Source organism: Blastomyces dermatitidis, assembly GCF_000003525.1.
Source record: "Blastomyces dermatitidis ER-3 genomic scaffold supercont1.3, whole genome shotgun sequence".
In the NCBI taxonomy this organism is placed as follows: domain Eukaryota; kingdom Fungi; phylum Ascomycota; class Eurotiomycetes; order Onygenales; family Ajellomycetaceae; genus Blastomyces; species Blastomyces dermatitidis.
The window spans coordinates 873,746-889,621 of record NW_025544776.1 but is presented as its reverse complement, the minus strand read 5'-3'; the positions used below and the strand labels follow the sequence as shown (position 1 = coordinate 889,621).

The window sequence follows — 15,876 nt, the reverse complement described above, 5'->3', positions numbered from 1 at the left end:
GGATCATGAAAAAGCCAATTGGCAAAAGGCCCTAAATAAAACCTAGGTTCATTTTTCCTTCCCTGCAGTTTTATTATTCATTCTGGTTATTACTTATTAGTTATTCGGACATCAATCTCCAACACTTCCAGGGCCTATTTCGCCAGTATGGGAACTATTAGGTACCTAGGTAAGTTGCATATTATCATTCCCATAGCCTGCCTCTCTTGGGTTGCTGCCAGACGGCTTTTGACATGTTCCGTTGAGATAATAATAATCTGTAATCCTGCTTGATTCCTGAAAGTCCAGTGCAGGAACTTATTAGATGACGTGACTGGAATCGCCTGGATGGCGTTGTCTATCGCTTCTCCCAAACCATCTATCTCTTCTCCATCAACCTGCGGCAACCCCCCCCCCTTTTTTTTTTTTTTTTTTTTTTTTCCCTCCATTGGCATCTACAGGTGTACCTGTTACAGCTTGTACCATTTACCATTGATTATTATCATTCGAAAAGGAAGAAGATAGAACAAAAGATAGCAAAGAAATTTTTGCCGTTGAGAGTGGAGTAGTGGCAAAGACCAAGCCGCTGTAAGATCAAGCACGCAAAAAAAAAAAAAGAAAAGAAAAGAAAAAGAAAAGAAAAGAAAGAAAAGACTTAAAAAAAAGGAAATTTTAACCTTCAACTGATAACTACATAACTACATAACTACATACTCCGTACACATAATAATGGAAACACGGAGCTGGGAACTTTTCTATCACTGATCAGACAAATGTGAATCCCTGGGGAGCTTTGATTCGCCGGAGCCAGCTCTCGGCTCTCATCAGCCCGCCTGCCTCCTTATCGCCGCGCTAGTTAACTAACTACCCCTAACTACACCAGTTTTTTTTTTTTTTTTCTTTTTTTTTTCTTTTTTTTTTTGCTCTTTTTTTTTTTGCCTCCATCACACCACACCACTCCACGCAACAACGGGGTTCGCTCGTTATACACCCGAGAACCTTCTTATGGTACCATTCCTGTTGTGTTGACCGTTCTTTCTTCTTGATAAAAATATTTTTCGGGCTGTGCCGAATCGCCGACGGAGCTTTCAAGATCAACAAGTATCATAAGTAACTTAACTAACGTACGTACACGCACGAACAAACGACATTCCAGTAGCCTACAATATCAAACTAATAACTAGTTAAAACAGCAGCAGCCTTTGTCTGTCAGAGCTCCCTCTCCTCTCCCTTCCTTCCTCAGGGATTACATACTTTGGCATTATTGGCACAGGTAGACCCTACTCTATTATTGCTGCTATTTATTATCATCGCTAAATGCAGCACTAAGAAAAAACTCAGTTTCTGTTAAGTTCCTTCTAGGCTTTCTAATAATACAAGACAAGGCCTCAGGCCCAGAATCCACCCCTCCAGGGATTAATATCGAGAATTCGGTCTTCCCTGTGCTGTGTTTGCAGGACCCTGGGTGGGGGGTGGCCTACAAGGGCTCCCGTTTCGTGTGTAATGGACATGGACATGATGGACATAAGTTTATGTTGTGATTCACTCATGCATGATAGAGAAGACTACTAATATGCAGAGCTGGCGTTGAGGCACGCTGAGGACCTGGTGGGACAAAAAAGAGAGGGTTTTTCTAGAGACCCTTTTTGACATGTTGGATGTACCGTGCCATGTACAGTACAAATTAGATATGAATTATTATTGTACGTGTGTACACATCAATTGTCAATAATTGCTATATATGTTATGAATGTATGGTTAATTGCAAAGTTTGTCAGATCTTACCGAAGTGTATACAAAAAGTGCCAAAACTTTATCTACAGCCACCAAAAATCCCCCCCACCTTGAAGTTTAAAATCTACGCATGGATAAGTACAATTGTACGTACATTACAGGTCTCTTGGATTTGCATCCGAGAGGACCATCAGAGGAAGAGAAACAATGCATCTATCATGACCTTTCCCATTTGATATAGATATCCGCAAGCTGAGCATCATGGATGATACATAGGAAGGTGACAGACGACATTCCCCAGATATGTGTAGTAAATCAGGAAGTTAGTTATATACGCAGCGTATGTCGTGTCTATGTCCAGTACTCCGTACTTGAGACTCGATATCGTCCCACCTCCCTCCCCAACGCTATCCATCCATGGGAAGCTCTGGCGGCGGTGGTAGCGAGGACACAGAGAAAAGACTAAAGACTAGACCTTGCCGCCGCCGGGGTCCCGCCACCAACTTCCCTGTGTTGTCTTGCCTGGCTGTCTTTTGCCTGTCTTTTGCCTGTCTTTTTCCTGTCTTTGCCTGTCTTGCCGGTCTTGCCCTTGCCTGTCAGTGAGTGCAGTGTCTTTTTTTGAGTCGCCTTATCGCGCCAGGTTGTGGGTCCGCGTTCTTGCTCCTCCTCCTCGTGCGTTGCTGCGGCTGCTGCTCTTCTTCATCTTCTTCATCTTCTTCTTCCTCTTTTCTTCTTTTCCTCCTCCTTCTCCTCTTCTTTTCTTTCAATTGCCAATCTCCCAGTTAAATCGTCCCCTCTATTTTGCCGTTGATTTCCTCTGCTGTCGTTTGTCGTTTGTTTTTGTATTATTCCTCTTCGTCTTCCAGGTTTTCCAGTTTTTTTTTTTTTTCTTCCTTGATTACTCTAGTAGTTAGTTCCTCTACCCCCGTTCTTCTAATACTCTTCTCTTCCATCTCCAGTCTATCATTTAGACTGTTTGTGCCATAACCTCTCTCTCCTATTATACATTATCTTCCCAAGACTGGGCAGGGCAGCTTGGGGATCTATCTACAAGGTAATTTGAAACTGTCTCTTTGTGTTGTTGTCTAGTTCTTTTTCTTCATGGTTTAGCCACCATCGTTTGCCGCCCTTGCTATCTATCATGAGCCCCCATCATACAGCCAGCATCCCGCAGAAGCTCTGCATCAGAAGCAATCCTCCCTTCGCACAGGAAGCTCTAGATTGCTTGCTCGCTTAGCTGGAATCAAAAAGCAGCCTCCTCTCTTGCCTGCCTATCCCCCGCATATCTTGGCTTCTAGAGAAGTTGGTGCTACTACTATCCCTGCTTCTCTATCCCCGACCCCCCCTCCGCCACGCAAAAAGGCCCGTTGGAGAATGGAGATCATGCATTTCGCCTCCAGGAGGGATTGCTGCTATATTTTTCACATCCTCCACAAGTACTTATTTAACAGGACGGGAGTTTCTTATCTTCGTTTTAAAAAAATTTCCCCTCTCTAGTGGAGGAAACTCTTGTCTCTCGCATCTACCCTTGTGAGTTCTTCTATACGGAATGACGTGCACTCTTTGATTCATTTCCTTTTTTTTTTTTTTTTTTGCCTGAAACAGATGCCCCATCCAACTTGAAGTGGACATCATAGATGCTATTCTGACTTTGTCACTATCTACTCTGTTTTATCTCCGTTCAGACCGTCCGGTTATATATTTGTTTGCCCTAAACTTCCGTATTCACAGACTGACCTAGCTAGTCACAGATTCCGAGCCTTTTTTTTCTTTTTCTAGGTCTACTTTCCACAACACAAAGCCTACGTTCAAGTCTTACCTTCTGGTCTGAAAACCAGCACCAGCAGTGGATGTATCTACAGAGATAGGATTGCTTCTCTGCCCACTTGTGACATAACAAGTCGGCCGTATGCCCTACACTCCACCATCTCCGTTGTTCAATTCGCAAGTTCGCCCTCAGCCTGCTTCTGCTGGCTCTTCGCCGCCTAGTGTTCACCATGAGCGACACAAATCCGAGCCAGTTGTGAACCTCGTGGGATATTCACGCAGCCAATCTTCCCCGCCGTCGAGCTCTTACATCTATCGCCATCGACGGAGCCCAACCCACTCTCACCATATGTCGAATCTAGGGCAGCAAGATATCGAACCCAACTCGAAAAGGAGGAGTAGCTCGTCATCGTCAAATGCCACCCCCGGTGCAGCCTTGTGGAAGTCTCCATCAGGTGCGATGATCCCGACAGGGGCAGTTATCTCACCCCCGGACTCGAAATCCAACTCGAGCGATGAGGAAGGGAAGTCTACAGAAGGGTTGGAGGGAGATATCTCAAAGGATTTTGAGGCCGTAATAATGTCCATCGATCAGAGCTCACTTCAAACCCCCCCCAGCAGGAAAGGACCTGGCGCCAAGGCTGCTTCAATTTCAAAACACACCCCAACACCATTGGACTTGTCGATGGCATTAGCTACAGAGGCACAGCAGTCCCGTGTTAAGTCTCGCCTGAAGAAAGACACATCAGGCGTGCCTCATCCCAATTCCTCGGATGTAGCAACCCATACCCCTGAGGATAGCGACCGTGGCGAGGATGAGATGGATCTCAGCACTAAGGCGTCTATGGTGCGAAAGAAGTCCGGAGAACTTGTGAGGCCTGCGCTTCGACCGAAGAGAAGGCCCTGCAGTGCTCCAGGCACACCAGTATTCTCAAAGGCAGTCCATTTCGACTCTCAATTGGAGCATATTCGCCACTTCCTTCAGATTGACAAACCTCTCGCTGTCAGTGCAGGTTCTTCCCCCGTGGAGGACTACGACGGTGATAGCGAATTTCCCTTCGACCTAGATCCGAACGGACCTTTCCAATCAAAGTCCATTGAGTGGGAAGCTCGGATCGCGAATTTCCCAGATGATCTGGAAGCGAGAAAGACCATGCCCGTCCGCCTGGAGCGGATGTTCTTATCGTCAGATTACAAGAATCTTGTTGGTGTGGTTTCCGTTGCCAATATTTCTTTCCAGAAGCATGTTGTGGCGCGATTCACATCAGACTATTGGAAAACAACGTCCGAGGTTGTTGCCGAGTATAACGACGATGTTCGTCGTAGTCAAGCAACCGATGGCTATGACAGATTCAATTTCACCATCAACTTAGGGGACATGGGAAACCTTGAATCCAAACGGATGTTCATTTGCATACGTTATAATGTCAATGGCCTTGAATTCTGGGACAACAATAACCTGATGAACTATCATATCGACTTTTTGAAAAAGCCCAAGGTGCAAAATGTGGGACGGCCCGGAAAGGGCTCTGCAGGTTTTCGACCATCAGGGCCTATCCCTCGGAGCAAACCCTCGTCCTTGAGTAATTCTCGCTCAAAATCTGTACCTCCTTTCCCTGCAGAGCCCGGATTCAAGTCTCCCCCTTTGCCTGCCGTGCCCAATCACCATCGACCTAAAAGTTCCGCAGTGAAATCGTCAGCTTCCCAGAAGGATGATGATTTCCACGATCCACCCCCCATCCGGAGAACTTCCCCTACCCCTCGCACGTTTGGACACCGCTATGATTTTGGAGCATCGTTGTCAGCTGCAATGCAGCCTGGAAGCGCTGATCAGACCCGCCGTGGCAAACATGCTGACAAGACAACGTTTTCGCCCGACTCCATTATTCCAGACAAGTCCGCGAGGCGTGAACCCTTTGAGCCCCCCGTGGCAGCCTCTCCAGGAGTTTCTCAACTTCGTACATCCTCGCCTGGTCCGATGAGACATACCGACCTTGTGTCAGGACAGCCTTCTCATCAATCGCCACTGTACAAGGAACTCGTGGATAAGTACTGCTTCGTAGGTCTCCCAGAGCTCTCGCAGTAGAAAACTGCCCAGTGGATTTTGGTAGCTTTGAGACTGACGTATATGAAACAACCAAGTATGGATCTTCCAAGACAGACTCACACGCAACAACCCATTTTTCTCGAAAATCACCTATCACCGCACCTCGGGACAATGAAACCATGACAACTGATGCTCCTACCAGTGCGGAGTCTGCGCTGTCGCCGCCGCCGCCGTCGCCTCAGGAAGCATCTGATAATGAAAAGCAGCCATCTCCGTCGAAGCCAACCAATGACGATCAACGATCTCCAAGGCACATCTCACCCAGTCGATCCCCAGGGACCCCTGAACGGGCTTCTTCTTCCTCACCTAATCCACCTTGTCCGAATTGCTTTACTCTTCCATATCACCAGTCGATGCATATGACGTTATCTGAATCCCCCACTCAAACATTTATTCGAGGATAAATCCAGCAGCAGCGCCGGTCCGTTGTACGCTGTTTCCAGTTTCCACCCGACTTCTAATTCCTCACGTGAACCTCTCGTTGATTGATAGGAGGGTAAAAGGTGTAGCTACCTTTTCTTGAATCCTCTAGATCACGGATAGGGCCGCGGCTGTGATTGGATGAAGGAAAGGGAACGAAACGAAACGTAACGGAGTTGGCTATTTATGTTTTTCTTCTACCCCCTTCATGACGGATGATTAAACTCTCCGTGCTATACTACTGTTATTAGCAGACCAACCTACCGTTTTCGGTATTACATTCCTATCACTGTTTGGAAAAAACTTGACGGTGCCACTGAACATATGGAGAGGAGTTTTGCTTTGTGCGATTTAGTTGACGTCTTCATGTTTTTACGCCTTTCCCATGTCTCTTCCCATTTCCCATTTTTAATCTCTGTTTCTTTTTTTTTTTTTTTGGTTTCCACGGCCCTTGCTCTGTCATGCGAGCCCCAATGATGAATGAGGGTAAAGGAGGGCTTGTCTTTTCTGTCCATGATGAGTTTTCTGGTAACTTACTGCACTTCCACTGACTTTTTGCGCTATTTTTTGTTTTTGTGTTCTCGGTTTCTTTCGTTTTGAATTCTGATGTATTACGATTTTCGAGCTTTTCTTCTACATTCTTGCTTGGCCCTGGATGAACTGCTGTTGCTTTTGTTCATCATTTTCTTGTCTTTTCTACTTCTTTTCTCCCGGGTTATGTTTCCTTCTTATTAACTGTGTCTCCTACTGTCTATGCGGGAGTTATGATTTTGTTGTAAGGAGTTTTGGTTGCATTTAATCTGGCGTTTTTTTTTCTTTTCTTTTTTTCTTTTTCTTTTCTTTTTTTCTTTTTCTTTTTGTTTTGTTTAATCTGGGGATTTATTATTTTTATGTCAGGCGTTGTTGGGCCCGGATCAAAAGTGTATTCCTCGCTTTTCCACCTCTCTCTCTCTTTATCTCTCTATTTTTCGAAAATCAAGCGGTTCGGGTATGGCGGTTTTCGTTCTTTCGTTGTTTTTTCATTACCTCTTTCCTAATCTATATATATATTTTAAATCATTGATGTCTTGGTTTTGTTCTTCGTCTCCCATAACTCTCTTCTTCTGCTCTCTTTCCGGATTCCTGTTCTCTCATGATCCTCAATTCTTTTCAGAGTGGTCTTTCCTGTTACCTCCTCTCCGCTCCAGCCGGTCAAGCCTTTTAACTATTCATACCACTGACTTGTGATGATGGATGACTGCTGAGATGATGGGGTTGAACTGTGGTTGATGGTGTACAGGGTAAATCAATGACATATGTTCGGTTCCTTCTTCTTCTTTCCATTCATTCCTTCTTCTATGCCTCTGCTCTTCCCGGTGTATACGGAGTAGTCATCTCAATAGCTCCTCATCCATCTCACAAGTGCGATAGTATGAGAACGACGAGGTCCGCGCCAAGCCACTTGAAAAGCGGTGAGTGCGCGCCAAGACAGGCAGCCGGCAGAACCCCGCCAGCAAACCCTAGTTTCCACCCAGGCACCGCAGAGGAACAATAATCGGTGCAGAAAGAAGCGCTGGAAAGCAGCTCGCCTTAACCCGCTATCAACAGCGCCCTTCTTTGCTTTGGGAATCAGTTAATTTGAGGATTTTTCCCGGCCCAACCACAACGCTTAGTCATCGGGCTTTTTTTTTTCCCTACGGAAACACGGGGCTTGCCGGTTGATTTGCTTTTGCTTTGCTTTATTTGTTTCTGGGTACTTTGGAAAAACTATTTAAGCCCGCATCCCCCCCACCTCCGGCTTTTCACTTTTTTTCCCTTGCCTTTCTTGCCTTTTCTTGCCTTTCTCGCTTTAACACATTTTAAGAGAAAAAAAAAACAAGGACGCGTATTTTCGCCACACGCTATCACGTTATTCTCTTTTTTCTTTTTTTTTTTTTTTATATATAATTTTATTTTATCGAATATAATAAAAAAAAATAAACCATGACTGGACGTAAGTAAAATTATTTTTCTTTTTGATGACATTTGTTGTGGTTTTTTGCATCGTCATCGTCATCGACATCGGCCCCATCCATCCGTCGTTCGTCGCCAGAAGAGTTTGACGCCGGGGGAAGAAGGGAGGGAAGAGCCGTCGTCTTGGCACCGCCATGCCTATTCTGGCCCTTGCATGACGCCAAGCGCCTGTTGCGCTTGACTTGATCTCCCCCCACCAACACCACCCACCACCACGGACATTGGATCAGCTTCGAGAGATATTAAAAAAGAAAAAAAAAAGAAAAAAGTCTTCCACTGGTCCGGTCCTATATAAATGAACAACGATGAGAAGATGACGACCACAATGCTTGCTCCATCCATTCCAGAGACATGACACATACACCCCACCCCAGGCATCCTCCTACCCTACCCACCCTCTCCCCTATGCCATACACACATACATACAGAATATCTATCCTCTATTGCCATAAACAACCTCAACTAACCCAACTAACCCACCCAACAGGCGGAAAGGGCGGCAAGGGCCTTGGCAAGGGCGGCGCAAAGCGCCACCGCAAGATCCTCCGCGATAACATCCAGGGCATCACCAAGCCAGCCATCCGCCGTCTAGCCCGTCGTGGCGGCGTCAAGCGTATCTCTGCCAGTACGTCTACAGTCACACCCTTCCCTTCCCTTTCTTTTCCTTTCTTCTACCCCTTCACCTCCTCCCTCCCTTCCCTCCCTTTACGTTTTACGTGCCATACTGACTGTGGGTGTGAACACCAGTGATCTACGAGGAGACCCGCGGCGTGCTGAAATCGTTCCTTGAATCCGTCATCCGCGATGCGGTCACGTACACCGAGCACGCGAAGCGGAAGACGGTCACGTCGCTGGATGTCGTGTATGCGCTGAAGAGACAGGGGCGCACGCTCTATGGGTTTGGTGGATAGATGTTGGGGGGTTTCTTTTTTCTTTTTCTTGTCTTTTTTATGCTCGTGGATCGAAATCCTGGGCTGTGTGTGAAGGCCTTTGCATGCTGGTTTATTGTTTTGGGCTGGTTTTGGTTTTGGTTTTTGGTTTTGGTTTTGGTTTTTGCTTGGGTGTTCTCTGATTTGATTTGATTTGGTGGGTTGATTGGGGAAGAGAAAGGGTTCTGGTACCCTTGTCGGTCAATTTGGCTCCCATCAATATACATGACCGTCCATCGTCGTCTTCGGACAGATCGATCAATGGGCTAGTTAAATGGGGAGGAGGGTGCTCATGACATTTTGATTCCTTTTTTGCCACTTTTTGACCTTTACTTGACAACCAAGTTATCAGTTGGCTGGATGGGGTTTGCTTAGGCTGGAAATTTTTGAGACTATTTGGGATTTTAGTTTAAGGGAAGGGAGGGAAAGTGAGAATTTATTTTACTGCCTTTACGTTTATTTATATTTTATTATTATTATTATTATTATTATTATTATTATTATTATTATTTTCCCTTCTGAAAACTGGGGGGGAGGGAAGAGTAGAAAGAAATCGAATTGGACGTTGTATTGATCCGGTAGCCAGCGTTGCTATATTTAGTTGCCCCGATGAGGTTATTTAGAACTCTATACCTAAACTGTCAGAGGGTATATAAGTGTGCATGCAACAAATCGAGGGGCAGGTCAAAGAATGAACAAATATAACAATTCAATTACACACGAAACCTGGCACATATGGCAAATGGAGGATTTATCTGGAGGGGAAGCGCCAAGACAAAGAGCTCGCAGTTGACCCCAGACGACGTCATTGGTTCCCCACTGAGCCCAGCCAAATCCGGATATATACTTGATACTTGCAGCATCCCTTAACCACTGCCCTGCACTCTTCGTCTGCAGTCGAGGAGAAACCATCCAATTTTCCCCTTTCATGATACTCATGTTCTTCTAATTCATCACAGTGCTCCTATTGCTTTGGGTTTCCAGAACAGTTCTCTAGAACTTTCTAGCTGGTTTCGAGCTCCGAGAGCTAGCTTCTCGCCTCGCAATCGGACACCTACATCCGTTCCGGGATAGCACACCAGCCCGAAGGGGGATAAAGAGGGACTACACTGAGGGAAATACACCTGGGGTGGAAACCTGGGGTGGAATTTTACGGGAAGCGATCGGATATAATTCACTGTTGTTTACGCCGTAACCCGCTTCTCATATATGAGCAATTGCAAACGAAGCAGGAGCTTGATATTCGGCGGTTTGATTTCATTCTAGTCTACTACTGCTACCCACTATGCCGAACGATCAAGATATTCCTTACGAAGCTTCAATTGTACGCCCCCCTTCTTTCCTCCTCTCACCCCCTCGTCCAGACCTAGAAAGTCAAATATTATACACAATCAAGACACAGAGCCTCACACATCCCCTGCCCCGGGAAAATCTACATAGGAACACTTCGAGCTCTACCACATCTACAATGACACCAGCAGCGATGATACGGCCTGCAGATACCGTCCAGACAGCGAGGATTGGAAAGCCGCTGTTCTGAAGGGCCCCGCGTTGCCGGCCCTTGGCCAGGGGATAGCAGGGGCCGCGGGTGCAGCTGTCTCGACTATCTCGACGTATCCGCTTAGTTTGATTGTTACGCGGTTGCAGTTACAGAGACAGTTGAGGGCGGTGAAGGAGAGGGATAGGGAGAGGAAAAGACGGAGTGAGAAGGGGAAGGGGAAAACGAAGAGTGAAGGTGTTGATATCGATGATGATGGAGATGGAGATGGAGATGAAGAGGAGTATAAAGGAATTATAGATGCTGCGAAGAAAATTTATGAGAATGAGGGCGGGTTGCGCGGGTTATATGCGGGGCTTACGCAGGCGACTGGAAAGGCTGTCATGGATTCATTTGTGTTCTTCCTTACTTATTCATTCTTGCGACAGAGGCGACTGCGCGCGAGGGGATTGAAGATGCATGGTAGCTTCCTGCCTGTGGTGGATGAGTTGGCTGTGGGATATTTGGCCGAGTCGTTTACCAAGTTGCTTACGATGCCGGTCTCGACTGTATTGACGAGAAAGCAGGTTGAGGGCCTGGTGTCAGCTTCATCATCAACAGAACCCGGGAAGAAGACGGCAAAAACACACACGTCTTCAACGAGTGATATAGTGTCCGCCATCATCACCGAAAAGGGTCTGCGTGGTCTCTGGGCTGGCTACTGCGCCTCCCTCATCCTCTCCCTAAACCCTTCCCTCACCTTCCTCCTCAACCAATTTTTCAAACTCTCCCTCCTCCCCCGCGACAAGCGCAGACGACCCCCTGCATCAGCCACATTCCTCTTCGCCGCCATCAGCAAGGCTATCGCCTCCTCCCTCACCTATCCATTCTCCATGGCAAAGACACGGGCCCAGGCCGCCACCGCCACAGCTACATCTGCACCTACTACACGCCCACCACCCACAATCCTCCACGCCATCTACAGCATCGCCCGCACCGAGGGCTTCGCCGCTCTCTACGCAGGACTCAGCGGGGACGTCCTCCGCGGCTTTTTCAGCCATGGCATCGCCATGCTCGCAAAGGACACGGTGTACAGGCTCGTGGTGCGTGCGTACTACCTCCTCCTTAGGATAGTGCGCCGGTATCCTTCCCCGGAGGAGTTATTGGCACGGGCGAGGGCGCGGGCTGAGGAAGTTGCGGTGGAGATGAGGGAAGGTGCTGGAGAGTTGGCGGCCAAGGCGGGCGAGAAGGCGGGTGATGTGAAGGGGGCTGTCGTTAAGGGGATGGCGGGAATGTCGGGGATCGGCAGTGGGAGGCCTGCGGGGATTATTGGCAAAGTGGCGGATGGGACGGCGGAGGTTAAGAGTAGGGTGGTGGAGGATGTGTATGAGGATTCGAATGCGACGGCGGAGATGGTGGGGGAGTATGTGGAGGATGAGGCGGAGGAGTGGAGGAGCTTGTATCGGTGGTTTTGGGATAAGGGGAAATCGTGATTGTTCATTGGTTTTTTTTTTTTCTTTTTTCCTTTCCTTTGATTTTATTAATTTGGTATTTCGGAATCGATGTATTTTTCATGGTCGTTTTGAGTGGGGATTGTTGCAGGTATGGTATTCTAAGTTGCGAGCTGATGCTCATCCAGGGGTTATATTTATTAACTCTCCTTTCATCGCTTTTTATGTCACATTACTGATTATTATTTTGCAACACAACAAGAAAATAATGAGAAAAAGGAACAAAAACCGGGTTATTTCATGTATAAAAACAATGCCATCGCTTTAAGCACTCCGGTTCCAGATAGAACCAATCAGACGTTCCAATAATTCATTACGTTGGCGTGAAATACTTGGTTACGTAATGCTACCCCAAGGTCACGGGATCATCCCTCGCCGGGCGACCGCCAAACCTCCCGATGTCCAGGCATGGCAACGCGGCTCCTGTCGCCTCCAACGCCTAATTCTCTCGAGGCTTCTCATTCACTTTCGTTTCGTCGGGCTGGTCCTGACATTCTTCCCATTTCCCATCCATTCCTTCAATTCCTCTATTCCCCGCGAGATATGGACCTCCGTGGAACCCCAGCCTCAAAGCCCGCCGCTGGTATCTCGAACTCCGCTGTTTGATATCTATATCCCACCCCACCCCACCCCACAACCACACTCACATTCACATTCAGATATTCCGCACCTTAACCGCCTTCCTACTCCCTAACAATTCCCTTACATTCCACCTACTGGATATATCACGGTATAGCTAGACGGCCATTGTTGCCTTCCGCACAAGGCCCACCGCTTCAACACCTTTCTCAACCCCAAAATACCCTAACTTACGCAATTATCGATATCAACTATGTCTCTCCTCCAAAATGAAGAGTACGCTTACCAGCCCCTTTTACCGCAATTAACTCTACCCGCTACCATCATCTACCGGGTAACTAACTACTTCCCCGCCTCTAGCTTTACCATCTGGCAGCTCCGCACCTCTTATCTCTCTGCAATTAAAGACGGCGTCGGTGACCGGCTAATAAACGTAAACTCCTCCATTCTCAACACCCCAGGCTTCCGTGCTGCAGGCTGGTCATCAGCCACTGGTGCCAATGCTTCCCAGATTAAACGCACCTACTCCCCTCCCATCCCCACCGCCACGGCTGTCGCGTCAGAGTATTTCCAGGCCAGTGCGCGGCAGAGCAGGAACTTCGGCGATGTAAATGGTGGTAGTGATGGACCCAATGATACTGCTGCGCCTGTGGGGCTTGGGTTTGGTATTGTCGAAGATGGTGACGATGAAGAGGGTGTGATGGTGACGGGCGGGAGGGAGAGTGTCAACACTATTAGACAGCGACAGCAGAAGAGGGCTGTGGGGAGGAAGGCGCGGAGAAGAGAGAGGTTGGATATGCATAAATCGCAGCAGCAGCACCGCCAGGGTGAGGCTGAGGATGATGATAGTAGTGATCTCAGCGATGAGAGTGATGAGGAGATTGACGGGGTTCACAGGTATGGTTTAACTTGTTTTTGGAGATTAGCATAATATTTTCTTTCTTTTCTTTTCTTTTCTTTCTTTCTTTCTTTCTTTCTTTCTTTCTTTTTTTTTCTCATATCTCGCTAACTACTTTGCAGTTCTGTACAGCAAATCAAGTTTACAAAAATGCCGGTCCGACGAACCCGTGCTGGTTCATCTCCGATACGGAGCCTGGATCGTCGTGATAATCCTGACGTTTTTGTAACATCGCCTTCATTAAGATCCGTCAACAAACAGCACCGGAGGGGCTCCCTTGGTGCGGTTGAAGCAGTAAAAGCTCGAGCTCGCAGAAACACGGCTACTAGTAGTGATATGTCATCAGATAACGAGGCAGATGGGGCCACTGCGAGGAGACGCCAGATTCATTTTTCTAACAATGAGGACGTGATCAATCCAAATGGCAAACCACCGAGCGAAAAGCTGGATGAAGAAGATGAGTTGGAGATAGGAAGCATTGATGACGCCATCAACGAGCATGACGAAGATTCAATTGCCGAGTCCGAAGGATCTGTCCTCTCATCTGAGTTCGGAGGCACTGCTGGTTCGGGATCGTTGTTGGATCGCGTTGGATCGTTAGATTCATCTTCTCCGATGATCCTCAATAAATTACCCATGACTCTTGAATCGCAGGGTACTTCGCCAAGGAAACAGAAACAAACAGCTACCTCAGCCGAGTTAAACGTGCTCCCACCGCCTCGGCCCATTAGCACTGTTGAGCCCATCAGCCTTTTGTCTACTGCACTCCGAGCGCGAAAGAAAGCGCCCGCCAACCCTTTGGAGAAATATGCGGGGTTATCGGGCAGAGGGTCCAATGCAACTCCATTATACATCAAATTCTTTATTCCGTCCTCCTCTCAGCCGGACGAAGCCTTAGATATGCCAATTGTGCGAGAATCAAAGGAGTTAGATCATCCCGGGCCCGTTACCGTTGCTGAAGCGATCGGGCTCGGTTTATGGAGATATATGGAAGAAGGCCTAAAGCCGCCCCTCGAGGGAGATATGCTCAATGTAAATCGGTGGAATCTTCGGATGATGGAAGATGGCGAAATTGACTATGATTTCCCATGTTTGGCTAGGGGCAGACCAATCATCGACTTTACCTCTAATAACAATCGCGCCCCTGCGGCCCGGGGCCGGTCGAGGAGCAAACCCTATGATGAATTTGCGCTTGTGAAAGCGACACCAACTGAATTCGCAGAGAATGAGAAGCAGTATCCCACCCCGAGAGCCGATGCTGTCGATGAGCCTGAAGTAACCCAGTCAATAATACAAGCCAACCAAGCCAATGCTAAAAACAGGATGTTCGGAAGGATCAATCCCATCCTAGGTCAGCCATTTTCATCTGCTTTGAATGATAGCACTCTCACCCCCGCTGACCGCCCCGCCGTACCTACATCACACGCGACACCTAGAATGGGCGTTACAAAGACTTTGAAAATCCGATATATTGACCTGGACGCAACGCAAACAACCTCAATGAACACATCTACAGACAGTTACATCGCCGAAATTTTAGATTCCGTCTGCAAAAAATGGGGCCTGGACAAGGGCCAATACCTCCTTAAAGTCATGGGCTCCAACACTGTCGCTCCACTAGACCGCACCGTCGAAGCCCTCGGCAGCATTACAGACCTAGACCTCGTCCGCCGCCGATTCGGTGCTGGTCCGCTCTCCAGTACGGGATCCCCAGGCAGCTCCTCACCCAACGCGCCGCTAATGGTCGAAAACACATCCCACGGCACCAGCTCCAAGAAGGGCAAAAAGGGAGCCAGCAACAACACTGGAAGTGGGCGCATGCTGCACCCCCTCGCGCACTCCCAAGATCTCCTAGGCGGCTACTACCGACGCTACAACGTAATCCGCAAACAATCCATGTCCTTCACTGCGTCGAACCAACGTGTGCTCGCGTTCGACATGGACTACATGCACATCATGCCAGCGGAGTCGGGCAAGACGCTCTTCGAATCGAACAGCAAGACGACGTCGATATCGTTCAATGACGTTGTGGGTTCGAAGATTAGCCGGCGGCATCCGAAGAGTTTCCGGGTAGTGGTGTTGAGGGGAAATGCGGCGAGCGAGCAGAAGCGGTATGACTTTGAGGCGAAGACTGCGGTGGAGGCGGTGGAGATTGTGGAGGAGATTAAGAAGAATATGTCGCAGTCTCGCGTGTGATTGCGATTGTGGATTTCTGGATTTCTTGTACCTTTTTCCTTGGTTTTTTTTTTTTTTTTTTTTTTTTTTTTTTTTTTTTTTTTTTTTTTTTTTTTTTTTTTTTCTCACTCTGGCGCTTGTGGTGTATAGGCATAGCTCTGTGATGGGTTAAAGGTCATGTATATACTTTGGGATTGAATTGGTCGTATTGTCTGGGAGCGTGAAAATGGACTCGATCATCATCATTCATGCTTTGGCTCTGGTTTTGCTGTCATTCAGGCCTTCCCACGACATTTCATCTTTTATTC

The 15,876-nt window shown here is 47.7% G+C and overlaps 4 protein-coding genes across 6 annotated transcripts; all 4 read left to right on the top strand.

Moving 5' to 3' along the window:
* Positions 1–908: 908 nt before the first annotated feature.
* On the top strand, positions 909–6,451 carry BDCG_02595 (protein phosphatase regulatory subunit Gac1). 3 transcript variants are annotated; one of them, XM_045418140.1, is made up of 4 exons: positions 909–1,103; positions 1,176–2,767; positions 3,459–5,539; positions 5,623–6,451. In XM_045418140.1, exons 3-4 carry the CDS (start codon positions 3,623–3,625, stop codon positions 5,989–5,991), a joined length of 2,286 nt encoding a protein of 761 aa, XP_045280103.1. In that variant the 5' UTR covers positions 909–1,103; positions 1,176–2,767; positions 3,459–3,622; the 3' UTR covers positions 5,992–6,451. The 3 variants fall into 3 exon arrangements, with proteins under 3 accessions (XP_045280103.1, XP_045280102.1, XP_045274789.1); XM_045418139.1 differs by having other exon boundaries at positions 909–2,767; positions 3,465–5,539; XM_045418138.1 differs by having other exon boundaries at positions 909–3,243; positions 3,465–5,539.
* A 1,506-nt stretch (positions 6,452–7,957) lies between these two features.
* Positions 7,958–8,910, top strand: BDCG_02594 (histone H4; the record flags this gene model as incomplete). Its single annotated transcript, XM_045418137.1, has 2 exons — positions 7,958–8,624; positions 8,747–8,910. Exons 1-2 carry the CDS (start codon positions 8,351–8,353, stop codon positions 8,908–8,910), a joined length of 438 nt encoding a protein of 145 aa, XP_045274788.1. The 5' UTR covers positions 7,958–8,350.
* A 1,303-nt stretch (positions 8,911–10,213) lies between these two features.
* On the top strand, positions 10,214–11,946 carry BDCG_02593 (mitochondrial carrier protein; the record flags this gene model as incomplete). The annotated part of the gene is made up of 2 exons (XM_045418136.1): positions 10,214–10,252; positions 10,369–11,946. The coding sequence occupies 2 exons, from the start codon at positions 10,214–10,216 to the stop codon at positions 11,896–11,898; spliced, it is 1,569 nt and encodes a 522-aa protein (XP_045274787.1). The 3' UTR covers positions 11,899–11,946.
* Positions 11,947–12,252: 306 nt separating this feature from the next.
* On the top strand, positions 12,253–15,642 carry BDCG_02592 (stress activated MAP kinase interacting protein). Its single transcript, XM_045418135.1, has 3 exons — positions 12,253–12,771; positions 12,856–13,392; positions 13,516–15,642. Exons 1-3 carry the CDS (start codon positions 12,749–12,751, stop codon positions 15,587–15,589), a joined length of 2,634 nt encoding a protein of 877 aa, XP_045274786.1. The 5' UTR covers positions 12,253–12,748; the 3' UTR covers positions 15,590–15,642.
* Positions 15,643–15,876: the final 234 nt, after the last annotated feature.

Excerpts from the sequence above, each read along its gene's own strand:
- BDCG_02592 (XM_045418135.1), top strand. The coding sequence starts at position 12,749 with ATGTCTCTCCTCCAAAATGAAGA. Across the intron at positions 12,772-12,855 it reads TCTCTCCTCCAAAATGAAGA|CTTTACCATCTGGCAGCTCC; the intron begins GTACGCTTACCA and ends CCCCGCCTCTAG. Across the intron at positions 13,393-13,515 it reads GAGATTGACGGGGTTCACAG|TTCTGTACAGCAAATCAAGT; the intron begins GTATGGTTTAAC and ends ACTACTTTGCAG.
- BDCG_02595 (XM_045418140.1), top strand. The coding sequence starts at position 3,623 with ATGCCCTACACTCCACCATCTCCGTTGTTCAATTCGCAAGTTCGCCCT. Across the intron at positions 5,540-5,622 it reads TCGTGGATAAGTACTGCTTC|TATGGATCTTCCAAGACAGA; the intron begins GTAGGTCTCCCA and ends GAAACAACCAAG.